Source organism: Diadema antillarum, unplaced genomic scaffold, assembly GCF_040938485.1.
Source record: "Diadema antillarum isolate AM-2024a unplaced genomic scaffold, OU_Dant_1.0 scf00000033, whole genome shotgun sequence".
In the NCBI taxonomy this organism is placed as follows: Eukaryota; Metazoa; Echinodermata; class Echinoidea; order Diadematoida; family Diadematidae; genus Diadema; species Diadema antillarum.
Genome location: NW_027270922.1, coordinates 1,152,222 through 1,168,631, shown reverse-complemented (window position 1 = coordinate 1,168,631; position 16,410 = coordinate 1,152,222). Strand labels below are relative to the sequence as shown.

General features: G+C 35.8%; 1 protein-coding gene across 1 annotated transcript in view; it reads right to left on the bottom strand.

The window, feature by feature from the left end:
* LOC139743070 (general transcription factor 3C polypeptide 5-like) overlaps window positions 1-11,892 on the bottom strand; it is a 33,469-nt gene extending 21,577 nt beyond the window's left edge. Inside the window, exons 1-3 of the mRNA XM_071653581.1 lie at window positions 11,703-11,892; window positions 9,373-9,610; window positions 8,187-8,572 (exon numbers count right to left, since the gene is read on the bottom strand). Coding sequence (XP_071509682.1) covers window positions 8,187-8,572; window positions 9,373-9,610; window positions 11,703-11,876 — 798 coding nt within the window. The 5' untranslated portion in view covers window positions 11,877-11,892. The remainder of the gene's footprint in view (window positions 1-8,186; window positions 8,573-9,372; window positions 9,611-11,702) is intronic.
* Between the last annotated feature and the right edge of the window lie 4,518 nt (window positions 11,893-16,410).

Sequence of the window (16,410 nt, the reverse complement as noted above, 5' to 3'; positions counted from 1 at the left end):
GACAACTTGTCAGCGCTGACTAACTTGATGAAACACCCCCCTGGTGGGAGAAATGAATATGGGCAATTCCACGGTAACTCGCGTTACAAATAATGGGTACATTTTTGGGATAATGTGCCAATATCTTTGTAATTGGTAGGATCTACAAGTTACTTTTTTCATCATGGGTTAAGTAGACATACACCAACTAAATGAATCCAAAAAGAAAAATAAAGGACAAACATGTTGGGATTCTTGAATCATTTAATTTCGGTAACTCGCGTTACACAAAAAGGACATGGTCAATTCTATGAAGACCTCTTTTTGGAAAGTCTCCTCATACTAGACAGTCTTGATAAAAGTTTTCCTACCTTGAATTGGTAGTGGGTTAGGACTCATAAATTAACAATATCAAAGTTGAGTAACAATGACCTGGAAAAATGTAGGGAGCCTTTATGTCGGTAACTCGCGTTACGGTAACTCGCGTTACATTATGTCCACTAACACAGGGTGACACAAATTGATGACATACAATTGTTCTGATGGCACTGAATCTTGTGTTGAATAATCTGAGAGATGCTTATTTGTGTAGATAGTAAAACGAATTAATGTTAAATATTTTACTAATAAACCCAATAGAAGAGTGTGTTTAAGACTAATAAGAGCTTCACTCCTCATAGAGACCTTGAATATGTTTGAATATATACTAGATGATATAGGTGTATTCTTACATTGTAAGTTTCAGAGTGTAAAGATGAAAAATGTTGAAAGTCTTTTTAAAACAAAACATAAAAGTATCAAACCCTTGATAAGTTTACGAAACAGCTTACAATCTTTCAAAAATTCAAATCCTATCTTTGTGAGGAGTGAAAACTAGTACATTTCTTTGCAACTGATTGACAAAAAGACCAGTTCGTAATTCCACTTTGTGCATGAACAAAAAAAGATCATTTGTACGAACAGGCATTTTGGTTTGTAAATTCACTGACATAAGCATCTGTGATGCGATGATTATTCATGCGATCCTTATCTAAATGATGCTTGCCAGCACATCCACCTGACAGCAAGAATGGTATTTTGCAATATAAACGGAAATAAGCTGTTACTGCATTCAATACAAAACAATGAAGTGGATGCCTGCTAAATTATAAACTGATGGGAGTATTCTGATCCCCTGATCTAAATGCTAGTTCATTCTTTTTTTGAACAGAAGTTTCATAAATTGTTATGTCATGCAAGCTTATGCATTATGCTGCTTTGAAAACAAGTGAAGTGCCGAACCAACTGAGAAAAAAGAAAGGTCATTTGTACCAATGTGTACATGAGCTACAGTGTATACGAACTGGCTTATTACCCTACATCGACGTAAATAAGCACTGAATTGATCAGTGTTTTAGTAGTAGCCATGATAAAAAAGTCATGGGCGTACATACTCAAGCAGTATTCAAACTTACGACCTCCTGATCACCGGACAGGTGTCATCTCCACTAGACCACCGTGCTTTCGCCCGACAGCAAGTGCTGGTTCTAATCCTTATAACATGCAGTGGGTACTGTGTAATTATTCAAATTCATGAAATTCTTCCGTTGAGATGTTTTCAATGCAACTGATTGACAAATTGCCCTACATCAACGTTAATAAGCTCACTGAATTGATCAGTGTTTTATTAGTACCGCGGTAGCCATGATAAAAAATCATGGGCATACATACTTGAGCAGGATTCGAACCCACAACCTCCTGATCTCCGGACAAGTGTCATCTTCAGTAGACCACCGAACAAGGATTAGAACCAACACTTGCTGTGCTTTATAGCATTCTGTAATAAAAATTCTGTAATACTGATGCAGGAAATTCAAAAGATAAATCTAATGGTCTCATTCACTGCTGGATACATGTACAATATGCAGTGAAAGCCAGGCTAGACTCTTCAATGTGGCATGTGATCAGTGGCCTTGATGCTAATCACAGTTTATTAGGCTGCCCTCCTTTGTTTCAGTCCAGCATAGTGTGTATAGCACTGCATTTGATTGTTTTCGCCACAATCTAGCTCAATTAAGTGCTAAAATTTGCTTATGTTGGGGGAAACTTGTGTTTATAGTTGGTAACTCGCGTTACATGCTGGTAACTCGCGTTACATGGTAACTCGCGTTACACTTTTCATTGACATTTTTTAATGTGATAACAGTGTTTATTCAAGTCAACATCCTGTGTACAGTATCAGTGTGTGATGAATTTAGAAAATTATGATTCCCAACAAATTACCTCCACTGCTTCCTTCAGAATGAAAAATATTTCTTGTTTCGGTAACTCGCGTTACATGGCTCAAGGGCTGAACTTTCATGTGGTGATTAGAATTTTTTGAAGGTGGCATAAAAATTTCCTCATGGGAGACTGAAGTAGAACCAATTTGCTTCTTTAAAATAAATTAATTGAAGTGCTAGCAGAATTTTTTTATTTAAAAAAATTATATCAAGTTAAGCATGCATTTTAGCAATTTGGATGACTGAAAAATTGTCTTCAACATTTGTAGCTGTTTCTCGGGGAATATTTGACCGATTGATATAATTCTTTGAGTTTCTTTAACTTCAATATATGGGTAATACAGAATGAGTAATTATTTTGCAATATGATAAAGTTGAAATTTTAGTGCCATGTCCACATTCCCATGGAATTGCCCATATGTTCATCCTTTCATTTTGTGGAAAGTGTGCATAAATGGTATTTGCTGAAGTGCCAGCATAAAATGTGTTACCACTATATATACACGACATATTGAGCAAGTCTGATTTTTGTGCATCAGGACTCCCAACAATTAATTCCCAATCATGGAATCGTGGAGTATGTACAGTATTGGACAAAGAAGTGTGTGATGCATGTCTCCTTCATGTTGAGATCAGAGTTAATATTTTTGTGTGTTTTAAAATTCCTAAATAGCACCTAACTCCCCAAATTTATGAAAATAAAACCCATGGTACATTTTATATGGCTTACAATGTACATACAGTGTGATCATGACCTTTAATGACATATCATGTACAGTTTGGACACAGACCTTAATATACAAATTACACGTATATCTTAAAGTACACTGTCGACATCTGTATCATAAACTACTGTAGTATGTGGGACAACGTATGTTGCTGAATATGTGTGGCACAGTATTCCGCATTGTAAAAAGCAAATGCATACAGTGTATTGCAAACAGTGTATTGCCCACCACATATTGGCAGACAAGTTGAATTCTGCATTTTGAAAACTTGTCACTTTCTCTGGTTACTAAAAAAAAAAGAAAAAAAAAGCATCATTCTGTTTTTTTTTTAAATTAGATAGCTGAGATACACATTCTCAATATGAACTGTAGTGCTGATAGTGTGTGTTTTTCTGTAAGCATCCCTTCAAATTTTCCTTTGTTGACAGAAAAGTTATTCCAAAAATCAATCAATGCATGAATTCTGACACACAATGCCTTCTGTGCAATGCCTAGCAGCAAGTTTTAGAATACGCATAAATACTTAAGGCACACTTGGGTTTTATGTGAACTACATTGTATAATGAGGCAGTTCGGTTTGCATTTTGCATGAAATGTGGCAATAAAATTTTAAAAAACCTTATCTTGCAGCTACAATGTATTTAGAGGTGTACATGTTGGCAGATAAATAACATTTATATTAAAAAAAACACTTCCATTTTAATGTACATTTGTCCAACTGTACACACTGAAATAAAGCTAATTGGTCAATTAATTACTGTCATGATTCATTTTCAATGTGGAGATGTATCCTCATTAACAACAAAACAACAACAAAAACAACAACAACAACAACAACAAAAACAACAACAACAACAGCCCGTGATAGTGCAATGTTTTTCAGATAACTGCCAAGGTTGATACACTAGAGTTGTTTGTTTGTTTGTTTGTTTTTCCTCCACCAAGAAAGGGGAGGTTAATGATTGTTTTCCTTGTCGGTGGTTTGTTTACTGTTTGCAAAATAATTCATAAAGTTGTGAATGGATCTGAATGAAACTTCCAGGAAACGTTGATAATGACACAAGGAAGAGACGATGAAATTTCAATAGTGATGCACGAATTTTTATGGAAGCACTCTTTATCTTTTGGCAGATAGGGTCAATGAACTTGGGAATTCAAGCTGGGTGTATTTGAGGTTTGCATGTGATACATGTACGTGCTCTATTAAAAGCATGTCCTCTGCTCAGTTCCAGAGCGCGTACCTGGAAGCTGATGATGTACACAAAGGCTTCTGTGCTTTAATTGGGACACTGGGCAATTTTCAGCATTCGTGTATAATGGATGATGAGCTGTTTGGTGGAGGTTTGCACCATATGAATGCTTTTCCAGTTTTTGTTTCTTTTTCTTTTCAATAAGTTAGCAATCATGCCTCTATACAGTCATATTTTTCATAATTTTTTTTTCTCTGTCAGAGCTATCACTGCTATATAAACCCTTACTGTGTTATGTTTGTTGATTGACATGCACACCAGAGTGATTTCTGCGTTGACTGGCAAAGATGTTTTGAAACAGATTGATTACCTACAAATGTACGTGTAATACCCCAATCCGTACCGTGTCATCATAGCCTGCTTGTCAGACCGAAGCACACTGCTACATTCAAGCTGAGTTTAGTTTATTATTCTCTGTACAACTAGGTCAAGTTCGGATGATCAATGAATACTGATAAAAAATTTGGCAAGTAAAGCTTAGTGCCCGTGCACATGAAGGGCTTTAAAATGAAACTCCAGAACAGCAAGATGCAAATTCGATGTGAAATATATTGAAGTGACTGCATGCATTATTACTGTCTCATGACAAAGATTTGGAACAAAAATCCATTGCCTACTTACATGTACTTCTAGTCCAATATTTACTGAAACTGTCATTGTTACACTTTGCCTGATATCAAACTCTCTCAAAGTCTGCTTGGCATGGAGTGAATTTTTCAGTTGACCTCACAAGAATCGGATTCTTGCGAAACTGTCAGTAGTTACATTGACAACAGATTTCTTCTGAATTTTTCAAAGATATAGATGTACAGTAATTTCCACACATCAACTCATACAGATATACTTCAAGTAAAGTTCTCCACTTTGCAAAAGTGCAAAAAAGGTTGCCATAGATTTTCCAATTTGTAAAGTTCCTTTACTACTACTGTACTTTGAGCCTATAAATGTTGGTATGATACTTGCAGCGAGTGTTTTATTCATTCGTACTACATAGACCTCATAACAACCATGCAGATGTTATTTTCACATCATTTATAGCTACAAATTGTATTTTTTCTATCAGAAAAACAAAAACAAGATAACCATGGGAATAGTAATTATATGACCTTGCTAAAAAAAAAACTTGCAGCTGTGCTATCCCATACATATGTTGAAAATTGGCCTGGACACAATATCCCTACTCAGTAGAAGTACATAAACATACATAAGGGCAAGTCCAAGATAAGGTCCCCTCAGAAGGCAAAATTTCATCTTTGCTCAATATTGACATGTTTGGTATCATTTTGAAGCTTATGAGTTGAAGTTTTGATTTCCATGGAGGAAAAAATTATATTACGTAAATTTATGCAAATTTCAAGGGCTTCATTTGCATAAATGTGAAACACAGTGTTACGTATGGGACATTTATAAAAATTCATATTAATTCAAAGGAAAGCAAATGATATTTGAGTAATATGTGGACATAAGAAGTTCATCAAATAGTTTAACTTGGTATGAAAATTTAGGGATTATGCAAATGATTATGCAAATTAGCTCGTGTCCTATCATGAGATGTCCCATACGTAACAAATTGAGGTCATTTTTTTAGGTTTTTTCTGAAATTGCTAAGGTTATATTAATGCCCTTTTGGAAAGTTCTAATTTATTGTTTAGAGAAATTAAATACCATAGAAAAAAGAAAAAACAGTAAAAGAAATATTTTTTATTAGGCATTGAAATAATGTTACGTATGGGACAAATGCGTTACGTATGGGACATCCTCATACATAATGCATGTGAATGCATGTAGCTAGCTGGGAAGGTCTCTCAGTACACAAATGGTCAATCATCCTGAAGAAAGCATCCCAACATTGTAGCTACTTTTTGAGTTATAGACACTTTAAACAATACATGTACTTGACTGAACAATTTTCAGAAAGGGGGAGGGGAAAATGGCAAAATACACAATGAAAAATCAGCATTAAAGGGATGGTATAGTTTTTTGCAGAAATGGGGATTCAGTTTTCAACATTTAATGAGATGATTGGAAACCAATTATATGAATTACTAAAGAGCATACAATCCTAAGACTAGAGGAATTCAAAGTTTAGTGATGGAGATCCAATTTGAAATGGTTGTGATATAAATATTAAAAAAAAATATGAAGTAAAATTATTTTGTTTTTATTGCAGGTGATACACAAATTGTCCTTATTCAGGTTTCAATAATAGCCACGACAAAATTCATGGGTAGATACATACTGAGGTGTGACTCGAATCAATGACCTGACTGCTAGACAGACATCATATATCTACTCGATCACTGGGGTTCCACGCAGCAGGTATTGCTTATTTATAAAAATTAATATTTCTTGTGTCACATTGTTTTTTATTGAAACAAAATGGCAAACTGCCCTTCATCAATGGAAGTAAACACTTTAAACTATTCAATTTTTCAGTAGTAACTATCCTGATAAAAATAGGGCATACATACTCAGGTTGGTCATAAAAATATAGAATATGATTAGATATGATTATGATGGTAAATATTTGGGGAATATTGTTCCCTTGTCAATCTGGATCAGTATTTGAGTAGTTTCAACTGATTCAATTTCAATAATTATGCAAAATACCCATAAACATGGTTCTTCACACACTAAATGAATGGGGGACAAAGGGCATGCATACTCAGGTTGGTCATAAAAATATAAAAATATGATTGAATATGATTAGGATGGTGAATATTTGGGGAATATTGTTTCCTTGACAATCTGGATCAGTATTTGAGTAGTTTCAACTGATTTTACTTCAATAATTATGCAAAATACCCATAAACATGGTTCTTCACACACTAAATGAATGGGGGACAAACTGTCCCATACGTAACTGTCCCATACGTAACACGTCATGTCTGTCTTTAATTAGAACCTGTAATTAGAGCTTTTTGCCCAATGACACGAAACTTACTTGTGATAATCTTGAGTGTTGTGACTTTCATCACAGTGAGTTACAAGTTGTAGAATGAAATACTTTCAGAGAGTTTTGAGGTTGAAAAAAGTGTTCAAAAAAACAAAATTTTTCTGGTCCCATACGTAACGGCACATATTTTCTCTTCGAGAATATAATTGTGAAGGTCATTTTTCTCCATTTTTTGCATGATTATACTTCTCCTAGATATCAATCACCATGATAAAGTTTAATATGATCAAAAGCAATTAACACTATTTTTCAGGTCATAAAAGTCTCTGAATGTCCCATACGTAACGCGCGTGTTATCTTGGACTTGCCCATAAACAGCACACAAACAGTCCAAATAAATTTGTTAGTAGTTAGTATCATTCACAAGCAAACATACACACAACAAATAGTATGACCTAGAGTAATTATCCTTGTTTGCCTATTTGCAGCAAGGGCAGTTTCATTCCTCGGTGAAACAGCTCAGGTGTGCACATTTTTAATGTCTGCATAATTGCGCAGTTTTAATTTTTTGTGCATGTTCAGGCTGGTATACCAAAATTCATTATTTTTGGCTGATCATTTATATATTCCTAGCAGAAATATCAATCAATTTAATATCAATGTGGCAAAATTTTAATCGGCTTTGCAAACTTCAGCACATATTCTTACAATCATGCGAAGATTTTGACATTATTTTCTTTTTCTTCTGTTCCTCACACATCTGTGGTAATAAAACATGTCCTGTCTATTCAGTGATACTTGAGTTTCGAATGAGTTTTGGGCAAAATAACATTGAAACTTTCTTTGGAGTCTGTTCTAACATGAAAAAGAAGAAAAAAAAAAAAGAACTGAGGACTACTTCACCATGCACAGTCTCATGCAATGTGAACAAAAATTCAAGTGGTAAAATTTCTTGCTTCTACTTCACAGTGAACTCCTGTTTGAATTCCTTCAAGACATTGCGAGAGAGCAGTCATGATTCATCAGTGTAGTCTTTGAGATGAAAAGGCATGAAACAGGAAAAGCAAAATACCTTTTTTAATTGCTCCAGGGCATCTCCTGGCTTCTGGGCCTGGAGGTGTTCTACGGCCCCTGGGTGGGGCCTTGTGGGCACCTTAAAGTCCTTCGTCCAGGAGATGACAACGGCATAATTGGTGCGCTTCAGGCGGCCGTGGTGCACCAGCTTGGACTTGAACTCTGGCTCCACTTGCTGGGGTTCCCGTGGCTGAATGTTGGCCTTGTAGCCATAAGCAACAGGGGAGTCGAAGCGGGAGAAGGCCTCCGGAAGCATGAACCTGGGCACCTCACGGTCGATGTAGCTGAGGTCCTCGCCAGCAGAGGGCAGTATTTTCTCTATTAGTCCCTGTGGCTCTTGTCCCTCTGGTTTGTGGTAAGGCAGGTACTGGAAATCACAGAGATCTGTGGATGTAAGGATAAACATAACGGAGTCTCCCCATAAAATAAAGCAGTTCTTGTCTTGCACAAGCAATTTATCAACTTGGTAAAGTAATATACTAGAAACTAAAATACTAGTACACTTTATCAAATTTACAATAGCTTCCATATCAAAGCCGGCAATGATGAATTGTTGCATCAGCTCCTGTCTTATGCAAAGAACCATGTTGAAATGTCATCACACTTTGGTTAGCCCCACTCTTTCAAACAAGCAACTGGTAACTTGTTAATATGCATTTTCATAAGCATTAATTCGTAAAAAGTCCAAGAAATCTTCTGAAACACCTATACAGGATATTTATGTGTACATCACTCCATGAGCACTCCTTAAGTGCTTGTAATTCTGTATGAACAGAAAATGTGGATCTGAAGCAGCAAAACAATTGTATAACTTTGCATATATTCAAATTCTCTATTTTAGTCATCATTGTGTCAAGAAACACAAATGATGCGTCATCACAAAAGCTATATAATGTCAGGAAAATAATTTTGTTGGTTTTTGCAGATCATATGATTTTGGCAGTCTATGCTAAGCCATAAAACTGATACCTACATTGACACTTGTGTACTTCGTAATTTGCCCTACTAATACTACAGAAAAAATTATCAAAATAAAAATAGAAAATCAAAGGAGAAAACTTGTAAAGTATCGCCAAAGTAGGCTTTACACACACTTTTCTTCCTCTTATGATCTCGGACTCTGTACGGATGATGCATGGCATTTATTCACTGCTCTTTAATAATGAATGGTGATAGGAACTTACGTGGGAAATCATAAGTCTGTCCTACAACACCCACAGTCTCAGCACTGTACTCTGAATGAGACACAACATCATTTTCGTCTGTCTCGCCATCAGCCACAGAGTCGGGCTGCTGCCTCTTGTAGCGCCTCTTCACTCGCATGAGCAGAGTCGTTGATCGATTTGGAACTCCTCGCACTGCTTTGCAATATGGATTGTCCGCTTGATAGCGAAGGGAAATGGACATTTCATGGCTGAAGGCCTAAAATAAAAAGGAAGAAAAAGTTACACCAAAATGTAAGGAAATTTGCTGTAATACAACACAAAACATGTCATAATCTCTATACACTCCATCTATCACACATCACAGAATATCTATCAGTACGACAGAAAACTTCCAATTGATGTACCAGCTTGTATTCCAGTTTGCTGTACGCACTAGCTTTTTTTTTCTTACCCTTTTCGACGTCATAACAAGGGATTTCAAGAATATATTTGATGTGCTACATCAGACATTATTGGAGCAGAACTTTTTTTTTTTTTTTAATCGCAAAGGCTATGTGCATTGTACCGATAGTCTATCACAAACACTTGAAGATGACTTTCATCTTTACCTGATGGGAGAAATACATTTGTACATTAAACAAAGGTCGGGGTATCATTTTTACTTGCATTATGTAAATCTTGTAAACAGCATGCTTCTTTCATGTAAACAGATGCCTTTGTATTAAATAGCATGCGCGCACACACACAGAAATTGCAATGATCTCCAGCATTCTAAGGAAGCATTTTAACCTGGAAATCAGAAGACAACTGTAAGCTTTATTCTGCAACACTCAGCCCCTGTGCTACTTTCATGAGAATTTTTCTTTATTACGACTAACGAAGCTACCACCCCTGTGGCTATAGATGCCAGTACCAGTAATTCGGTAATGTAGTTATGGGTAAACTCGGCCCCCAGTGCACGCACTACAAGTGGCCGAATTAACCAGCTAGGCCAAGTTTACCCATAACTATGATAAGTCACTCATACAAATATTACAATTAGGGGCCCTCCCCTAGTCATGTAACATGAATCTAATTGTAATGAATAACTGCAGTGTGTCAGAAAAACTGAGAGAACACCCCAAAAAGTTTTAGACCTATACAGAACTGAAGTTCTTGGGGCATATCATGAAGCATTTTGTCTGATATTTTTTCTGACAAATTTGCTATCAGCCAATCAGATGCAAGGATTTCAATAGCTTGTAGGCTAAACTGTCGGCTAGCGCCAGCCGTGTTGCCATTACAGTTTCCATTCGCCACACACACCGCTCCCGCACCTACGCACATACACAGTTTCAGATGGCAACACAGCTGTCTGTCTTTTATTGAATAAAAAGTGTATTTCTTGATGTGACGTGTAATTGAGATGGCAACACGGCTGTCTCTTAATGAAGTAAAGTGCATTTCTATATGTGTCATTGAGATGGCAACACGGCTGTCTCCTATGGAATAAAGTGCATTTGTATCTGTCAAACATAGATGGCAACACGGCTGTCGATGAAGTAAAGTGCATACTAGTAATAGTGTTGTTGAGATAGGAACATGGCTGGTTGTATGCTGAGCTGGTGATTCTTAAAATTATCTTCTATCACGTTCTAACATTATGAAATATGTGAAGAGATTGATGAAAATCAGGTCATTGGGAATCATACCGTGTTATTTGGAATTTTCTAATCGTTTTCATATCAAATTGACCCAAATGACGATTGCTATCAGCTACGTGTACGGCTACGCTGATGATCACCATTCAGTCTACCGCGCACACACATGCCGCGCACTTCCTTAACGGACCAATGAACGGATGGCAACACGGCCCGGCTGGCGCTAGCCGACAGTCTAGGCCAACAGTTTGTCAGAAAAAATATTTGACAAAATGCTTCATGAAATGCCTCCCTGGTCTCCTGACCACTTTATTAACGCTACAGGGCCAGGGGCAGGGCCCTGCAGGATCAGGTTGCTCGAATTAAGCATGGATGTTGTACTGAGTTGTGTAGCGTGGACGTGTCTGCCGATGACGTTTTGCTGACGAATGCGACCAGAGTTCTCCCTCAGAAAGCGACCGGGGCTAGCCCGACGCTTTTTACAGTGACTGGGCTGTGTGTAAATACTCAGTAGTTAGCCGGAGCAAGGTCAAGGAGGTATATGAGAGAACCTCCTTGGCCGGAGCTCGGAGCGAGAGCGTGCGTGTGCAGTGGGTGAAACAAGTGCTGCGTTGCACGCTGTAAATCTGGGACACTTTGCCTATCGCATGGGATTAAACTAGCTCGAATACCTATACTCAATAGACAGAGCTAGACCATTAAACGCACCTTTGAAAGAGTTTCCTCGCCACCAAGAGTATCGAGCATTCGTGTTGTATTTTCCACAATACCTGGATAGTCCACAGCGATAAGATTCTTACGAGTTAGTTGAGCTTTTACGACAGATCCTCCTCTGTTGTCACCTGAAGCAGTCTTCGCTGAGGTTCCAGCCTTACCAGCCATGTTGAAAACACTTTATTTTGGTCATCGCGCGTTTGTGTAGCCTTTGATCCAGGTGATTGTGGGTGTTATACAGATTGTTTGCGCTGCGGTTGCGCTGAATCCCATGCACAATACTCGTAGTTAGTATTCCATTCTCAGACTGGATTAAAAGCTACATAGCGTGTCCAACAAACTTTCAACAAATCACAAGTTTCAAACATATGCGACACCACATAGGCGGGAGTACGCTTATGACGATATTAAATGTTCTTTTTGAGGTTATATTCATTATTGTTCCTTTTACTGTTATATACAACCTGTGGGGTATCTGATGAACTGGAAATCATATCATTTGGTCGGGGATTGTATATTGGCAAGTTTGAGAGCAACTGTCCAAATTGACAAATGAAATAAATACATGTTAAATTCTATCAGGTGGTTGACCTTTGTTTCAATCTCATTTTCATGCTGATCTCCATCTTTTCTGCTTAAAGGATAATTGTTCACGTTCATATACATGTGAATTCAGAGAATGCCACAATATTGATAGAACACATCAGTGAATATTTGAAGGAAATTGGACAATTAGTTCAAAACTAATGAATTTTATGAAGGTGAACTTGTCCTTTAAGGAATTTAGAGAAGATCACAGCAACAAGTTCTTCATTCACAATGACAGAAAGAAGGCAGGCCAGATGGGGAGGAAGTGAGGTGACCAGAGAAGAGATGTGTACTATTCAGGTGATGAAGTTTGATAGTGTGCCTAAGAAATGTGAAAATGGCATCATATAGACCTACTGATTGAATGGTCAAAGCTTGGTAGAATGGCATTTAGTGAAGTCATGAGGTGTACAGTCGGCAATACAAAAACAAAATGCTTATGCCTGAAGAAGAATGAAATCCAAATATATACATATATGTGCTTATGTGATGGATTGATTGCATAAACAATATAAGTAGAACTCTTCAGTGAAGTTTGAGGCCTAACAATCCTTTCAATAAATATAATTTTTCAAGTTTTATTGTTCCTGCCATTGCTGGATGAGAAGTCTATAACACTTTGTGACATCATGTATGGGCAACAAAATAAGGAAAATACTTGGAAAATTCAACATACATGTATTTTCACTTAGCATCATGAAAGTACACTTTACTTGCCTCTTTCAGAGAGCAGTGGGAATAATTGCCCTTCTGTCAGTAACAAGTCAAGGACATGTGTACTTTTCATTAACAAAAAAGGCACTTCCTGGAATTATTTTTTTTTCTTTCCTTTACATCATCATACACATCCAACATCATAAACTTTTATAATCTTCTTATCAAGTGTTCAATAGTTGAATTGAAACTTTACAAATTCATAATTTTCCAATTTTAGATTGTACGAAATTCCTCCAAGTCTGTTGGTGTGTTCTATTAAAAATTACTGCATGCATGCAATCCATATGTCTATAAGTACAGTATTGGGTTTCATCCCCTTTTACATTCCAGAGAAAAGGACCCCCCCAAATAAATAGATAACATACATACACACACACTGCTCACACTCGATATATTGTATATACACTGTAGCTATTATACATATGTATATATATATATATATATATATATATATATATACATTGTATATATATATTATATATATATATATATATATATATATATACATATACATTGTATATATATATTATATATATATATATATATATATAATATATATACATTGTATATATATTATATATATATATATATATATATATATATATATAAACAAACTATGTGTGTGTGTGTGTGTGTGTGTGCTGTACTTTAAAGTACCCACCTATTATGCTATCATAGATTTTTTTTTTAAATCAATTGTCATCCTCTGTATACTGTAAAAGTGGTTTCTTTCGAAGAGTTTTATTTTCCCTCTTTGCGCACTTTGAGGTTGAACCGCAAATTTAACATCATGTGAAAATGTTTTGAACTCGCCACTTGTTACAACGCTATTGCGCACATGCACACAAGTCACGAAGATTCCACGCATTGAGTGTATTGATGGTCAACACACACACACACACCGATACTGCGCAATGTAGGTACTCGAGTACTCGAGAGATGGGATTTTAGGTAAGCCTGCATTTAATTTTAATTTCTATTTAATAAATAAAAGAATAATTGGATTATAACTTGGGTATTCATGTGCAAAACAGAAAAGTTTTTGCTGACTGTGAATTCACAGATTTTGCCGACCGCGAATTTAAACATACGCGAAAAAGTCGGCACCGATGGAAACTGCAAAAGTATCTGTACGCGAAAGAAACCACTTTTACAGTAAATGTATTTGTAAGATCACAACTGCTGATCTTACCCAAAGACAATGGATTAAAGATTGACAATTGTCATTAAAATCTATCGTAGCATATCTATCAGCACAGAAGCAATTTGTAGAGAGTGTCTCCAAACCAAGATAATCAAAATAATCACTCATGTACATACACACACTATAAATGAATATTATCATAATTTCATTTTAATCACACAACTTCATTTTTGTATGTATCTGTCTGTACAGAAGCATCAAGTTTATTACATAATCAAGATGAATCAAGTATAAGAGTTAACATTCTGTAAAAGTCTAAAACTCTTCAGCCTATGTTACTATGGGTATACATACAATCATATTTTAACTAATAAATAAATACCAAACTGAAACATTATATCAATAGTTTCATGGAGTTGTATGCATCAAACCTACGCAAAATTTTGGCAGCATTGTTTTGAAATATGCTCAGTTTCAAATACATGTATCAACTACACACAGCCACAAAGAATGAAGTCAATATCACTCAAGTATCATATCACAGAGGTGGTACAGAAGTGTCCAGCTTTGAGTTGGACGTTTGTGGAATGTGTTCTCCCTTCTCTTTCTTTCATTTATTTTACCATTACAGATAGAACTCTAGTCAACTTCCTTTTTTATTCTCTTTATTCTATTTCATTTTCACTTTCTTTTTGGCCTACAATCTATCACACAAGCTACAACCCTGTATGGAAGGTATAGTGTATCAAGACTGATAAAACAACTAAGAAATGTTGGCTTTTTTTTTAATAAAAGAAAACCTTTTCATTCATGAGAGAATGAATAGAAAAGGAAACACAGGTAAGGCATCTTAGACTGAACTCATCACACAAAAATTTCCATCTTTAAAAAAAAAAGCACTTGAATTAATGCATTAAAGAAAACTAACAGCTTGGCAAATATTAAATCAAATCATTTCGATACTGGGAACTTTGACATGTCAGAAATTAAACAATTGTCATTGCTCAACAGGGCAGCACTCTGTAATTCCTTAAGTAGAATAGCCTCTCTAGAAAACTGGCAACACTAATAAGCCTGTATAATTTTCAGATACAACTACATTGTAGTAGCAAGCCAAAAGAAAATGAACAACAATCTCATAATTCCATTCATCTGTCATTTACAAACAATTATGAAGAAGACTAGAAATATTTACTATTCCATTTGTGAATTGAAAAAAAAAGATAATGAATAAAATTACATTCTGAAAGAGGTTCACATGTTAGGGTGTATCTATATTCAGACACATCCTGGCACTTAATGCTATCAAATGACTACATGTATTTCCATGTCAGATTCTGTGCAATGAATAGCAAGTTACAGTATGTTTATGATCATGCTGTTAGGTACAATTTCAAGCCTTCAAATAATGTTATATTTGATTTTTATTTACATTACATTAACAACAATGATACTTTGTCATTGCAATAGTTTGCATAGATATTTTTCTCATACAATTTGGTATGGTATTGATGGTTTGAATACACATGCCTATCAATGTGTCCCTTGAAATAGGAAAAAAAACTAAATTCTTACTGTGGGAATGGAACAGTGACATACCGATATCATAGAAACACACTGGAATGTGATGACGTAAGCACACAATGCAGCTAATTTGAATGAAGTAACCAACAGATTAGCAACCTTGTATGAAACACATCAATAAACAAGTTTACAGATACTAAAGTACCACACAGATATCTTGTGAGTTCTCAATAATTTCAACGCTATTAGCATTTTCAATAGAGCTTGGAAAAGACATTCTAACAATTCATAATTTCAGTATACATACAATCGTTTCTGTATATTTGCTTAATTGCATTATACCTTCCATAATAAAGATCTCATTAAACAACAAACTTTTTGTGCACATTGTACATTAAAAATATATATATATAATAACTTATTGTCTGCCACAAAAGTGACATTTCTGGAAAACTTTTAGACACTACGTTTAATTGAAAGACAAGCTACAAGGGCCAATGGTTAGCAACTTTCAGTGATATCTATGAGCACACTTTACATTTCAAGGTCTTTCTCATACACGTGCAAAATTTCACACATTTTACAGGGATATGAAAGTCTGACATGCAGTATAAATGGAAGAACTATCAGTCAAGGCAATGGTATGTTCTGCAGATGAAAATACCTTTTGGTGGACAAGCAAACATTTAGAGGCTTACACAAGTGTGTGTGTGTGTGTGTGTGTGTGTG